Raw genomic sequence first — 15477 nt, forward strand, 5'->3', positions numbered from 1 at the left:
TATTTTATACACCGCATTAGCGTCCAGCAGCAAAATTGAAGAGAAATAGTGAATTACCTAAGAAAAGAAGGCTTGTGTTTTTCATTTTATTTCAAGTTTGCGCACATGATGACGCTCGAGCAGCTATAAACTCGCACTTTTCCCCAGTTTGGTGGTTTCATTTATTATAAGCCCCGCAGGAGCAGCAGCTGAAGTGCACACATCTAAGGCGCACTCTTTGTGACCATGTACACACACATAATCAAAGGACCCAATGTAGCCACACGAGACCGAATAAAGATCATTTTCTTTGTTTATGTGTGTGTATGTTTAGTCGTTAGCCGGGTGGACACATTTTAATGGATGCTTTATGTAGTGTAAATTTCCGACTTTAGACTGCAGACATTTTTATTGTGGTGAGTACAATTAACTACTACCGCTAAAAACTGTTGCAGGGAAATGATAGATAAGTTAGCAAAGCAAGCTAGCTGTGCTGCTGAGTATCGAAATGTACTATTGAGAGTAAAAATAACAATGTTAATGGTCCTGACACAAATTATGTTATTATTGATACGTGTTCGATTTACCATAGGTTTATGTGTCATTAAAATGAGTGCATTAATTCACTTCCCGCTACCTTCATGTGTCATTACACTGACAGCAGTCTAGACTGCAGAGATGAAGGCCAAAAAGAAGAAGAGGCAGGATGACTTCCAGAAAGTGAAGCTAAAAGTGGGAAAGAAGAAGCCCAGAGCTGATAACGCCACCAACACCAACTTTCGGTCCAAGGGGATCTATCTGTCTGAGCAGCTAAAGAGAGACACGAGTGGACCCACAACACACAAACAGCTCGGTATTAATGTAAGATCTGAGATCTTTTCAGATTTTAGCAAGTTTAAAAAAAAGCATGCTATAGGCTTGTTTCATTGAATATAACAAGTTCGTCTTCTTCCGTAGTGAGAGTAGAGAGCAAGTAGAAATATGTTGCGGACGGAAGAGGAATGAAAGTCATTAGAAGCAAGACAGAATAAATGTGTGTGAATGAGAGTGAGGCAGGTGGAAAGGCGAAGATGCAAGGATTAGAGGTTGTGAAGGTGGATGAGTTTAAATACCTGGTGTCAGACATGCAAAGCAACAGACAGTGTACATAAGATGTGAAGAAAAGAGTGCATGCAGTGGACGGAGATGGGTGATTTTTGACTGAAGGAAAGCTGCAAGAGTGCTGTAATCTATGGTTTGGAGACATTTACTGTGAGGAGGCATATGATCACTGTGGTGACCCTTAAAGGGAGCAGCCAAACGAAGAAGAACAACAGAAACAAATTTATCTCATTTTATTCCCTCCTTCCACAGGACCTCCTGTCTCAGCTGCACCATTACAACGCGAATGTGAAACACAGTGCCTTGTTAGGTTTGAAAGAGTTGCTGTCCATCAGTCCCTCTTTGTTAGAGCAGCATCTTTCACGCTTGCTTTCAGAAGTGGCAGCTGTTTTAACAGACAAGGATCACAATGTTCGTGTGGCAGCTGCACGTGTGCTCAGGTTAGACAAGCATGTCAAAACTACAACAAACACATTTTTTTTCTTTGTTTAAATGTGTCTAAAGTAAACAAACTTGTTTTAACTTGCTTACAGGTATATTGCACAGTGTGTGCCTGCAGAACGCGTGGCACCGTTTTTCCCCCTCCTCAGTGCTCATTTGTCTTGTGCTATGACGCATATCGAGACAGGAATCCAGGAGGATGCCATAAATGTCCTCGACGTGTTCCTAGAGCACTACCCTGCTCTGCTAGCCGCACGGCCTGCAGTTCTCCTCACTAACTTCCTAGAGATGATCTCTCACAGACAGAACAGTGGAGGAGCCAAAAAAGCTTCAGACTCCAAGGCTTGGACCTGGGCGCTGTCCATCAACCCTAACAGGGCTGTGACGAGCCAGCAGTGGCGGCTTTCTGTTCTTCTCAGGTATGGAAGCTGCATGTAAACACAATCAGGAAAAATCTAAGTGAATAACTCTGAATCCCAATCTTCCTGTTTGTTGTACTTGTATCTCAGGCTTGGGCGCTTTCTCCAGGCAGTTGTTGAGGAAAGACCAACGGAGGAAAGTGATATGTCTGTCCCAACTGAAAGAGTTTTTGGTTCTAGTGGAGAGGGCCGATTTACACCTCTTCATCTCAACTGGGAAGAGCTAACGTACAGCAAGGTTGGAGTTAAGATTTATGAACATTCTGGGGCCAAACCAACTCCACACTCCACCTTTAAACTTAGGTATGAAATCTCTGACTTTAGTAGCTGTCCAGAAATAGTTCAGTTTAAGCTTCTTTTTTTTTTGTTTGTTTTGTTTTTTCATTTGTTTTTTTTTTTTTATTCTTTCACTGTGCAGACCTGAGCAGGATCCAGGAGCTACAGTAAGTGAGGGTCTAGACTCAGCTGAGACTGTTCAAAAGTTTGCAGCTACTCTTGTGCCTCTCCTGCTGGAAGTGTGGGTCGAGGCCAGCACCAATGACAGCCCGTGGAATAACACAGAGGGGGCCCACCTACTCACTCCAGATGCCATGTCAGTAATGTTCCAGGTCTTGTCTATTCTGCAGTTGCTGAGAAAACTGGCCCCACAGCGGGAGAACCAGGATGCACTGGTGAGATGTGACTTGCATGTCTTTTGTTTTTGTTTTGTTTTTTCATTTTATTTTAATGTAAATGTTTGATCAACCTCACAGATATTTTTGTTTTCTTTAGGATGCGTGGTTCCGTAAAGAATACCTGGGAGATTTTAAGCAGCACTTCATTAAAAACTTTCCCTATGGGAGCCGGGATACACCCAGACATAAAAAGAAAATTGATCTCAAAAGGTAAGAAAGTTCATTCTTGGCATTCTTTTTATCTTTGGTGTTTTTATTAATACGTAGCTGTCATGGGGTGAGAAGTGGGGTACATCCAATCCAGTCCAATCTAACTTTATTTATTGAGCAGTTTAAAAACAACATAGTTGACCAAAGTGCTTTCCAGTAATAAAAAAAACAGAGATAACAGTTAAAAAAACATGCATTAAGCAGAAAAAGAAGTATATATAAATAACAATAAAATAAATACATAAGTGAAAAAAGGAAGATAAAAATAAATCAGTATATATTAAATATAAAACATGAGTAAAACGGACAATAAAATATACAAGGAATAAAATTAACAAAATAAAAAGATTAAGAGTGACCTAAAACTGACTAAAAGCTGACTCTAGTACTACTCCTAAAAAGCCTTGGAAAAAAGGTGTAATTTTAAAAGTGATTTGAACATTTCAAGTGTTGGGGCCAGCCTAATATGGAGGGGCAGCTTATTCCATAATTTAGGGCCCACAACAGCGAAAGCTCCGTCCCCCCAGTGTTTCAGTCTCGACATGGGGACAGCAAGGAGTGACTTGTCAGTTTATCTGAGAGACCTTTGTGGAGTGTATAGGTGTAGAAGGTCTATCATTTTAAAAGGGACAGGCAACCACTGTAAAGACAACCAGTGTACATCCTGGGCCGGTCAGCAGCCTGTTGATCGGCTGACACAGAAGGGCAGACAACTATTGAAATTTATGCCTACAGTCGATTTTCTGTGGACTCTGGAAGGAAGCTGGAGTACCCAGGGAGACTGTGGCTAATGCTTCAGTTGGAAATTTACGCCATAACTGCAAAACCCATCTGAAACCTTATGGCGTAACCTGACGTACATCTTGCTGGAAATGTAACTACACGGCAGTTTGACGCAGCCTGCAGCTGCCTTGATTGGCCTGTTTAGTACCGTTATTTCCTTTTGTGCATTTATGGCTCCTTTTTTGCTACAGTTTTTGAATTTAACAATCATTGCCTGTTTATTAGGAATAATAACCCTAGCATCACTGTAAGGACTCACAAATATCAGAAAATTACTGGAAACTATCAGAATGGACGTGTGAGAATGTACAAAAAAGTCTAGAGGGACAAATCGGTTTGCCCAGAGAAATCTGACCACAACAAAGAGCAGGCCAGGAGAGAAAGAAGTCCCAACATTTATTTATTTTTTTCTATCAGCTGACACTGCTTATTTATTTTTTTAGCACCTGGCGGCTCTTTTTTTTACTTCTCATCCATAAATAATCTGCTCTTTCACGTGATTCAGTTTATTTTGAAAAGTCTCAACAGGATCTTGAGCTTTATTGTGAAAGGTTTATGTGGTACATAAGCAAGCGGACACGCCATGGTGTTACTGTCGTTGTTGCTAACCACAACGCATAAAGACAGGCGCTTGTCCATCAGTAGTGTGGTTATATTAAATATAAGAGAAAGAGAGAACTTTAAGAAATTAATATAGCCACTACAGTGACCATCAGAACGGTGAAAAAATATTGCCGTAAACAGTTTATTTTGCGACACCATGAAACAAACGATAGCGTAAAATGAAACGATAGACGTTTTTATATCGTCATTCGATATATATCGTTATATCGAACAGCCCTAACACAGAAGTCTAAATCAGGCCTTAGGTGGTAGAGTCGGCTGTCTACCAATCAGAAAATCAGTTCAAATTGTAAATGATAAAGTATCCTCGCGTTGCCGCGGTGAATCAGTTTGAGTGAACGTGAGAAAGTGCTTAGGCATAGATGTGTGTGATTGGGTGAGTGAGACTTGCAGTAAGAAAGTGCTTTGAGTAATCAACTGAGTAGAAAAGAGCAAAGAAACCACAAAGGGGTTTAAGCCCAGAACCTACTTTATGTGAGGCAGGTGAGTTCTGTTAACCTGTGGGGACAGCTGTAACCACTGTGCCGCAATGTTGCCTCTTATTTATTAATGACATTAGATTTAATGTTATTAATAAATAAGTTAGATGCCTCATTGCCCAAGGATGCATCACATTACACTTTTCCTCTGCCTGTTTCACACTTTTCTCTTGACTCACAGCTTGTGATAAGATGCAGGGAAGCTTAACGATCTGCCATCAAAGGCACTGATGAGGAACACAAACATGATATGCTTAAAATGTTTACATTTCTCAAAATATTTAAATTCACATCTTCTTTTATTTACATTTGTATTAATACAAATTTGTATTTTTTTTTGCCATATTTGAATGGATAATAGATGTTGACTTGTTGGAGGCTGACTGCCATCTATTTAAGAACTTTTTTTTTTTTAATTCATACATTTTTTTTTTTGTAAAGTTTTGGTTGTTTTTTTTTCTTTTTCACCTATATGTTTGTGCATAGCTCTAAACTGCAAGTTTTGAGTTCTTCGTTTTAAAAACTGTAAAAGATTTAAGCAGTCAATACAGTCTGATCCTCTACTGGTGGTTATTTACTGTGTATGAAATTCAGACTAGCTAAGATTGCCCTCATCTCACTCTGCACTCTTCAGGAGCAAACAGACAGCAGCCCTTCCTGGTCCAACTGTGGATCCTCTTGCCCTCAACATCACACTCTGCCAGGTGATGGTGTCCCTTAGCCAGAAGCAGGGCGTTGGCCAAGAGGCAGATGGAGACTGGCTGACACCACTGAGTACGTTTGTCCGAGACACTCTGGGTAGCGGAGTGAAGCTGAGCTACAGGCAGCTGCAAATGCTGCTGGGTACCGTGTGGAAGATGGTGCTAACACAAAGAAGCAAAAGTAAATATATATTTATATATTTATATATATTAATTAGAGAGAGATGTTAAAACTGTGTCATAATGTCCATGTTTGTGCAGCAGTGACAGAGGACCTGTTGGCAGCAGTGTATATCTACTACAAGCAAAGAAACCTCCCTCTGCAGACACGATCACTGCTGCTATCGTTCTACAGCAAGCTTTACCTGCAGGAGCAAGGGCATGCACACCTAACCAGGTAACTTGTTCTTACTTGCCTTGCCTTAACAAGTAGGATTTTTGAACAGCTGTTTTCCAAAAGTTCATGCACCACATGGCATAATTGTTGGAGATATAGAAGGCAGGATGATAGCATCAGCATAAATAATCATTCATTTGAGTTTTTTGTTGTATTTTTCTACATAATTTAGTAGTTTACACTTTGGCCAAACAAGCAAAAGATCCCTGGTTCTCTGCCGTGACAGGACAAAAATCTGGTTTAAGGAAAAATATATTTTAAATTGCAAACACAGAGCTACCTGCTGTAGCATCCACTTATGATTAAGGAAGCAGCTGAAAGTAGTTTCTCCTTTATCATTCAGGCATCCCCTGCAGTGACTTTATGCCCAAGCAGTTGTCCCAGCTCACATTTTGCTAGCTGCTGATTTAGAGTTCTTGTATACGGGTCATTCCATGTAAAATCAATCAAAGCCTCTCACGATGAAGGCTCTGGAGGGTCCCCGGATCAGGACTATGAGGTGACAGCAGCTTAGTAAAGTGAGTAAAGGGGACATGCCAAAAGAAAATAGTCACAAGCTGAATAGGCAGTAAAGCAACAAATGCAAGGAGAGTATCCCCCTGGCCCTCTGTGATCCAAGCTCAAATTGCAGGGAAAACTGTTATAAGAGTGTTATAATGTTAATTATATTACAGGTTATTCTGATAAAGAAGAAAACTTGTAGGTGAAAAGTAGAGCTTTAATATGCTGTTGCCCAAAATTGTCTTTTTGAAGTTTTCTCCAGTAAATCAGCAAACAGATAAAAGATCTAGAGTACAAATGCTTGTTACTCCACATCAAAGCCAGTAAATTGGATCAGTTCTGCTGCTGAACTTTGATATATCCCATGATATTGATGCTCACTGGTGGTCATAGAAAAAAAACTGTACTGAACAAGAACCAGAACTGGCTTTAGATTGCGGCATTGAAGTGTGTGTAAAATGGAGTTGATTTAAAGAGTTTAAGAGAGTTTAAAATAATTTTCCAGCCCTGGAAATTCCACTAGGATATCTTTTGCGCTCTATAAGTTATAAGAGCTCCAAAAATACTAGAAAAAATAACATAAATCAAAACTAGTCATATTTCAGCCCTATGCTGTGTACTCTAAGGGCCCGTAAATAGGAAAAAAATTGTCTTATTGTGAAAGGAAAGTTTTTCATGCCTTCATTAAATATTCTAGCTGATTCTGAGGAGGTCGGAATTGATTGATTTTATTTTTATATGGCGTGACTGTGCAGCCAAATCATGTAACTGTCACCACAGCAAAAATAAACTCATGTATCCCTCTTAACACATCTAAAACATGGAGTAATTATTAAACTGTGAAGCACTGCACATATACCACAGTCCTCTCCTACAGCTGCATTGTTTCTGAGTTTCAGACTATCCATTTAACTTGTTCTGAATAAAAGATTGTAGAAGATTTATGATGATCATGTGTTGCACAGTCCACATGAAATTATGCTTTTTTTTCATGTAATTGTTTCTTAACTGTCCCAAACTACAAAGAACAAAATCAAAACTAACCATTATCACATCTGTGGCTTCCCTGAATAGCTTTATTTTTGCTCGTAAACAAAATGTAGTGTAAAAATAAATCTGTCTCACTTTTGTGGTCACATTAACTTGTGCTCAGATGTAAGAACTGTAACAGTTGTGTAATAACATCAGGCCTTGATGTGGTGGCCTTGGGTTCACATGCCCTTTTTGTCTCTCTCTGAAGGAGCAAGGTGCTGTCTCGCTGGTTGGCATCTCTTCCTGTGCAGTTGTCCCAGTTGGGCCACCGTAACCCAATGCTGTCTGCGCAGCTCATCCTTTCCATCCAGGCCGCTGCTTCTCGAGGCAACAAAGACCTGCTCAGCAGTCTGCAGACGCATGCCTGCACGCTGTATGGTGAGCATGAAAATGCAGTGATCATAATGTTTGGGGCCGCTTGAGAAATGTTTTTTGGGGTGGGGGAGCAAATGCAGCAATCATACTTGAGAACTGAGACCCCTGAAGTGTGTAATCTGTCATGATGTGACTCCTGCTACCAGAGATCTGCACAACGAAGCAGGATTTGGACTGTTAAAGGTTCCCTCAAGTTTAGTCCTGAGTTTTCAGTATTATGGAGGTGGTTCACTTATTACCAGGATACATCGCCATGGTTATTCATGATGCAGACCTAACCAGCACAGATTATGGCTACGTCCAGACGTACACGGATATTTTTGAAAACGCAGATTTTTCTATGCGTTTGGGCCTTTCGTCCACATGTAAATGATGTTTTGGTTCACTGAAAACGGACATTTAAAAAAAAACTCCTGGCAGGGTGGAGATTTTCGAAAACTCAGTTTTTGTGTTTAGGTGTGGAAACGGAGATTTACTCACGCACACCTTATTGTTTACATGAAATAAATTATATAGACAAAATAGTGTTGCTGTTAATCTTACTATTTGCAGTTTTTCCACGCTTACATATACACGGAGTTATTGTCCCTCCATTTAGAAAGACAGAGGCATCAGAGTGAACTTCGGATGTGGCCTCTACATTCAACACAGACGCTCTCACAACCCAAATCCCAATGTCGGTTTTGAATAAATAATTTTTTTTTTTAAATTAAATTCATTTATGCTGTATGCATTTTGTTCATTCCTAAGTTGTGAGTCTACACAACAGCCAAAATACTGTCTTTATTATTAACATTTGAAATGATGAAGGCACTTGAAAATGGCACTTGAAAAGTAACACAAAATTATCTGCCGTTCCAGAAAAACAAAAACTTTTCAGAAGTGCTTAAGGTTTTGTGAGGGCACAAAACCCTGTTTAGTCTTTCCCTCCCAGGCTTCTGATTGGCCAACCTTTTGTTTTTAGCGTTTACATGTGGACGGAGATATTTTTTTCAAAACTGCACATTTGGACGGGATTTTTTTTATTTTTCTTTTTTCTTTTTTTTAAGGAAACAGAAAATCTCCTTTTTCAAAAATACCCGAGTACATGTGGATGTAGCCTATGTTCCAAATTGAATCAGTTTTCTGAAATATAATATCACTGTTGCGCATGAAGATCTTTTCAGATCACGAAAGTCTAAAGTTTTTAATTTTTTTTGTTTTTTTAAGAGTGTCTTTATGTAAGGCCTATCCTGGGGGACACCCCCCCCCCCCCCCCCCCATCATCTGGATGGGAACATGTTACCCTAAAACCTGTATATACCTTTCAGTGTTGATTGTCCCTTTCCACATGTGCAAACTGCCATACCATCAGAGATGCTGGCTTTTAAACTGAGCACTGACAACAAGCCAGATTATCCCTCTCTTCTTTATTTTGAAGGACATGGTGTCCATTTTCTTTTTTTTTCCCCCAAAAAGAATTTTCAATTTTGATTTATCTAACCACTGGACTCTTTTCCTCTTTGGATCAGTCCATCTTAAAAGACTGCAGTGTTTGTAGATCATCTGCACATATGCATGACAGGGCTTTAACCTGCACTTGTGGACGGTGAACTGTGTTCTTAGACAAAGATTTCTGGAAGTGTTCCTGAGCCGGTGCAATCATTTCCATGATGGAATCACACCTGAGAGCACGGGCCTCCAATATAAACAAACGTAGTAATTTAACGTTGAGGAACATTTTTATGAAATTTTTCCAGTTTGTAGACATAGGTTTTTTTTTTCCAGGTTGATGAACCTCTGCCTCTCTGAGAGGCTCTTTTTTTTTTTAATTAATTAATTAATTTTTTTTATACCAAATCATATTACTGACCTGTTGTTAGTTTCTCCGTGTGTGTGGGGTTTTTTTTGTTTTTTTTTTCTCTTCGTTCCTCAGACCACATGGTGGAGAGGTATTTAAGCCCTAGTGGGAGTTGTCCCTTAAGAAGGCTGTTGGCCCACTGTTGAGCATGTGTCTCATCACATGAGCCAAGGTGTGGAAAAGGGTGTGGGGTCATTATCAGCACAGGTTTTGGGTGAAACAATCATGTGACTTATTGAGATCAATTGATGCAAGATGTGAGTGGGCGTTAAGGTGCCTCAAAACTGGATTGTAGGTGGCAGCGGTTCATGTCGCAAGCCACCACCTCTGTTCAAGGATGGTCGTTCACAGTGGACATAGATGGCTTCTTTCACTCCTCTTTCAAACCATCTGTCTTTATCCAAAATGTGAACATTGGCATCCTCGAAGGAGTTTTTATTTTTACAGTTTAAATCTGTTCTATAAAATACAAATTCTTGCAGCTCTTGATCGACTTTAGTTCACTTGAACTTTTGTGTGTGTAAAAGACCAAACTGAGGGAAGAACACTCCGAGGTTACAGACACATCACGACCAGGGAAAAATACTGTAGGTGTAGAAATGCATTAATTTGCAATCAGAGGTTGGAATCACAAAATTAACCTAAAAGAAGAAGTGTAGAAGCTTTTTTTTCCTGTCATTTTCCTTATATTCATATGTTGCATGCATAGGTCTAGCAAAGGTATACAGACCTCCAAAAATCTGACTCTCTAACTAGAGTAGTTCCCATAGGAGGCACTACAACGCTGTGTTAGCCACTCCAGGCAACTTTGTACATTGCTGGAAACCCGTCCATAAGAACAGCTCAGAGAATGGTCAGATAGTTAGATAGCTGGTGTGTAACAGAGGGGGTTTGGAAGGGGAGGAGGGGGGGTGTTTCTGATAGAAACTGCCACAGAGCCAGCAATTCACCATCACAAGACTCCTTTTGTCTGAGAGCTTCTGACATCAGCATGTGCGTCAGAGACGGGCAGAACACCACACACACAGACGCATTATCTGAGCCAATACTGTAGTAGTTATGTCTTTCGTCTTTCTCTTTTACTGGTCCCAACATAGTCTGGTTTTCCAAGTATTGGTCCTAATTTTCCAGATAGAGCTCCTCGTTAAATCCCCACAGGGTGCACAGCATTGCTGTCTGTCCATAATTACACGTGACTTGTGCATCTCTGTTTGTCTGTGAAGATCCACAGGATGGGGTTGTGGTGCTCTTACCATCAGAGTCCCAGCAGCGAATGGTGCAGCTGCTCTACTTCCTCCCCAAGATGTCCCAGCCTCTTCTGGCCAATCTGAGCAGCTGCTGCACTGCTGGACGAATCTCTGCCGGCCTCGCCGCCTCTCTGATTCGTATCATACATCTTAGGTGAGCTTTCAGACCCGCTTTGGAAAGCACATGAACACAGTTGTGTTTGACAGCAGATGGTTGCTGGCACACAGGCACACAAACGACGCTCTGCCTGATCACCATCAGATGGCAGTGTTGTTCTTTCACAGACAAATCAGTGACAGCTTTTATGATCTATTACCTGCTTGTTGACATAAACTGAGATGAATATTCTGTATTTTTGATATTCAACTTCCTTGTGACAATTAAACCACTTTTTTTTTATTATTATATTTTGTTCTATTATCATCCCCAGTTAACCTTTCTCTGTGATGATATGTGTGTGCTGCCATGTTTGACCTTATTCTTATGTCAGTGGGGCAGTGTTATACAAATTTGGAGTGTGTGTACGGGTGTGTGTGTGTGTCTCGAGTGTTGTACAAAGAGCTCTTTTTGAGGCTGGAATGCAGGATCGTCATGGAGTATTGAGAAGATGGTCTGCATGTGTCTCCCGGGCTTTATGAAACACCCTGTTATTCACACACATTTCTCACTGTTACAAATCTATATTCCCCCACAGGGCAAGGAAGAAGTTTTCATAATTATATTTCAGTGTGCTGTTATTCTTAATATTCTTGAAAATAGAAGAACACTGAAATCAAATCCTGAATAATCCTAAAGTGTTTGAAATGTGAGAACTTTCAAAATTTACAAAGCCTGAGATTCAAATAACAATTCAGGGTTTTTGATTGTGTAACATGATCACTGATTATGTTCTCCAGGTCCCCTCTGAGCAGCTGGACAGCTGGGAGCCAGGAAGCGGCATTGCAGCACGTGGACTATTTCAGCTTCCTGTTCTCCACCCTCATAGGCTTCTCGTCCGAACAGCTCGCCTCCCTGCAGGAGGCAGAGGATGACAGTGTCCTGCCTCCCGTCGCTCTTTCACCTCTCAGCCTCTACCCCACCCCGCTGGAGCAGTTCACACACCACTGGGACATTGTTGAGGTGTGTTCACTGTTCACCTTTTTAATCCCACACCTAAACCCTTAATTTAACATTAGAAATAAATCTGGAGGAGACCCAGACTTGCAGGTGAAGGAAGGGGTAGAAAAGACATTGTTTTGATATTCTGGACACAGCTGTGGTCTGTCGTTCCCCCCGGTCTCTCTTCGTCTCTCCTATTGAGCTCAGAGGGTGGAAGCTTTATCGTTGCACTCCGGCTGAGAGGGGAACGTTTATCGCGTTGCGCAGGTTGGAGATGCGTGGTTATCGGGCATAGTGGATATGCACAAATGCTAATGAGAGCCCATGGCATGATGGGAGAGTGACATTTCTGCACAGAAATTACCGTTAACGTAACTGTGCCCTGGGGCAAGAGTGTGTGAGTGTGTGAGCAAGTGGGGGGCTTATAATCACTAATTCAGCTCCTCAATTAAGGTCTCAGATCCTACCTCTCTCATCTCCCTGTCTGAGTCAATCATAGGGAAGTGGAAGGAAGGGGGAGCGGAGGGGGACGCTTGGTGAGGATGGAAGGAAGGGGGGGCGGCATTAAGGACGGACTGTGTCAACTCCAGTTCGGCTAATGAGATGGGATTGTTTTTAATGACGGCGAGAATGCCAACAGGTGCACCGTTCAGACACCCACCGGCTCACACACACGCACCTAAATTTGATAAAAGTTAATGAGAAATTTGATTTGGATTTCAAGTTAATGACGGAAAGCTGAGCCTTATTTTTCACTTTTAAAAAGTTAGTGGCATGTCGGTGGTTTAGACCTGAAACCACTCACTTGCTGACAATCTGGAAAGTGAAAATAGTGAAACTGAAACTAAAAGTAATTTGTATGTCACATCTTTGGTAGTCAAGTGACAATCGGGAATATTGCATTCTTTCTGTATGCTTTCTTTTTTTTTTTATGGGCCACCATGGAGTTAAAATATTTTTTTAAAAATACGTTGGGAGGAGGTAACAAGGGCAGTGCACACTGTTATTTGGAAGAGAGAGTAATTTTTCTTTTTTGTACAATTATGAGCAGTTTACCTGTCAAAGATAAATACTTATTAAGGATTTTAGCAGTAACCTGTAAAATCTTTAAATCTGAACCCCCAGCTGAGAATAAATGGATTGCCATAGTGAGTAATATTCAAGAAACTGAGAGAATTACTTTTTATTCAAATATTATGGTGATCAATTTACAATAAACTGGGAGAAACTGATGTATGTAATCCAGTTACATACTTAGTTTCCTTCTTCCTGTTTTTGTTTTGTTTTTGTACCTGTATTTGTGAAGAATGCAACAAAATAAAAAGTTGTGTTTTTTTTTTTGTTTTTTGTTTTTTTTAACAAAAAGATGAAATAAGAGCAGAAAATCTGTTGATGGAGTGTGTATGTCTGTTTTAGAGCTCGTGTGCTTACATATCTGCAGTCAGATCCCTCAGTCACACATTCGGACTTTGAAATCATTGCATCAGTGAGACACATGTATGAATATGGTCATAACCAAAATAACTGTTTGATTTATAGGAAGTGTGCCACTGTCTGGAAACTCTGGGCTCAAAGTCTCAGTGCTTTGACATCTTACAAACTGGCATTTGCAACTACCTGGTAAGAGACTGTTGTTATTAAGCATGCAGTAAATCACACTGATTTTTTTACATAAAGTTTGTTTATGGCAGTTTTATTTTATTTATACTTTTGGTGTGTGTGTGTGTGTGTGTGTGTGTGTGTGTGTGTGTGTGTGTGTGTGTGTGTGTGTGTGTGTGTGTGTGTGTGTGTGTGTGTGTGTCAGACCAAGTTAGAGGTGGTTTCCGACAGCATGGCGGCCGGGCTGCTGAGAGCTGTATCCAGACTGCTGGATCTCTCGGTCCTGCCCCTTGAGCCTGTGTTGCGCTTCTTGTCACAGTGCTGCCTCAGCCTGTTGTCGTTGCTCCTCACCCTGCAGCAGGAGGCACCTACTGAAACCAACCACAAAAGGTGTGCTTGAAACTCTTTCAGTGATCTGTGCTGATTGATTTTGATCGAATGTGTTAACACCCTTGCTTGACATTTGCAGGGAAGCAATTTGGGGTGCTTGCGTGACAGCGCTGAGCAGCATTCCTCGCCTGCTGCGGGTTGTCCTGCAGTCGTTGCGCGTTGCCAATCTGAACGAGGAGGAGCTGCCGCAGCTTGGACAGATTCTCTCCATGCTGCTGCAGCACACGTCGCTCCACAGCCAGCTGCTGGCCAACACCACTCTGCTGCAAGAAATCCTCCAGCACCTCACGGTAAACGCGCCCACACAGATGCAGGCATATTCAATTGAAGGTATTTGAATGACACGGATGGAGATTGATCACCAGATTACTTTGTACGTGTGTTTCAGAGGTTCTCCCGGGGTGCAACCAGGGAGCAGTGGCTGACAGACCTGCTCTACTGTTACAGCGTCACCGTGGCTCACGGCTCGTCTGCTCACCGTGGTAATCTGGGCCTTCGAGACATATACTAACGGATGCGCCCAACAGTACGTGGTGTATTGCTCAGTTTAGCCTCCCAAACATGTTACAGTCACAATGACAACACGCAGGGCTCAGTAGTGACAAGTACACATGATCACACTTTCATACAGAAGACAATGAGAACTTTTTTGTTTTTTGTTTTAAAGTACTCCACATTCTTGTCCTTTCTTCTTTACTGTTTTTTTTCACAGCCCTGGTAACTGTGTATTCTCTTTTTTGAGTGTTAATACTGAACGGTCGTCCAGTGGCTACTTAAGTGACTTTGTATTAAAAGGAGTGGTGGGTAAGCAGAATAAAGGCAAAATGAAGTTAAATCAGAGGACTCTTTCTTTTGTTTTAGTTTTTATTTTTCACATTTTTTTTAATAACACATTTTAAAACATCCAGTATATATTTATAAAAGTACATAATAAAGATTGTTCTGTGCAAATAAAAAAGAACAGCAAAAACAGCATAGTTCACAAATAATACTTTTGAGAGGGAAAGCACTTTAAGACTAGAGAGTGTGTGTGTGTGTGTGTGTGTGTGTGTGTGTGTGTGTGTGTGTGTGTGTCTGTCTGTCTGTCTGTCTGTCTCGGTGGCTGCAGGTGGGCTATCTCTATGACTGGCTGTTGATAGACTGCCTCATTCTCCACAACGGGAGGAAAGGTTATCTCAGTGTGTGTGCGACAGCAACGGAGAAGGAGGGAGATGGAGTGTGTATGTGTTCCTTCCACAATGGATGAAAGGTTATCTTTTACACACACCATTTTCTGTAGACTTAACCCCACCCTGTGAGGTCATGGCTCTGATGTCATATGGCTTAATTTTAGAAAACTTGGCACATTGAGTGAACAATGCGTAGAGTAATTCTATAGAGGCAAGACTATCAGCCAGCTGAGAAAACATCAAAGAACATGGTGTGTGTGTGTGTGTGTGTGTGTGTGTGTGGTTTTTCAATGTTTTCCCCGGCCTCGTGTCCCCTGTCCTGCGCTATGTGGTCTCAGGTGGTAAGAGTAGAGCTTGGCTTGATTCATGGTGTCAGTCAAAGGCACACAGTCTATACCGCTCACTAAAAAAGACAAG

The 15477-nt window shown here is 41.2% G+C and overlaps 2 protein-coding genes across 4 annotated transcripts in view; one reads left to right on the forward strand and one right to left on the reverse strand.

The window, feature by feature from the left end:
* The first annotated feature begins 200 nt into the window (after positions 1–200).
* Positions 201–14726, forward strand: tex10 (testis expressed 10). Of its 3 annotated transcripts, none has more exons than XM_086311880.1 (16): positions 201–395; positions 641–840; positions 1333–1520; positions 1614–1940; positions 2031–2243; positions 2359–2611; positions 2712–2824; positions 5345–5592; positions 5676–5808; positions 7550–7719; positions 10780–10957; positions 11701–11923; positions 13442–13522; positions 13707–13891; positions 13971–14181; positions 14280–14726. In XM_086311880.1, exons 2-16 carry the CDS (start codon positions 658–660, stop codon positions 14400–14402), a joined length of 2829 nt encoding a protein of 942 aa, XP_086168006.1. In that variant the 5' UTR covers positions 201–395; positions 641–657; the 3' UTR covers positions 14403–14726. The 3 variants fall into 3 exon arrangements, with proteins under 3 accessions (XP_086168006.1, XP_086168005.1, XP_086168004.1); XM_086311879.1 differs by having other exon boundaries at positions 204–395; positions 644–840; positions 5673–5808; XM_086311878.1 differs by having other exon boundaries at positions 205–395; positions 5673–5808.
* Positions 14727–14740: 14 nt separating this feature from the next.
* The window catches only part of invs (inversin), a 39269-nt gene continuing 38532 nt past the window's right edge, over positions 14741–15477 (reverse strand). The window contains exon 19 of the mRNA XM_086311876.1: positions 14741–15463. Within this exon, the coding sequence (XP_086168002.1) occupies positions 15348–15463 (116 nt within the window). The 3' untranslated portion in view covers positions 14741–15347. The remainder of the gene's footprint in view (positions 15464–15477) is intronic.

This window comes from Aulonocara sp. 'chitande type north' Nkhata Bay, linkage group LG11, assembly GCF_057382095.1.
Source record: "Aulonocara sp. 'chitande type north' Nkhata Bay isolate Kocher_YH1m ecotype deep benthic linkage group LG11, A_spYH_male_GT1.1, whole genome shotgun sequence".
Classification (NCBI taxonomy): Eukaryota; Metazoa; Chordata; class Actinopteri; order Cichliformes; family Cichlidae; genus Aulonocara; species Aulonocara sp. 'chitande type north' Nkhata Bay.

Excerpts from the sequence above, each read along its gene's own strand:
- tex10 (XM_086311879.1), top strand. The coding sequence starts at position 658 with ATGAAGGCCAAAAAGAAGAAGAGGCAGGATGACTTCCAGAAAGTGAAG. Across the intron at positions 1,521-1,613 it reads GCAGCTGCACGTGTGCTCAG|GTATATTGCACAGTGTGTGC; the intron begins GTTAGACAAGCA and ends ACTTGCTTACAG. Across the intron at positions 5,809-7,549 it reads GGGCATGCACACCTAACCAG|GAGCAAGGTGCTGTCTCGCT; the intron begins GTAACTTGTTCT and ends CTCTCTCTGAAG.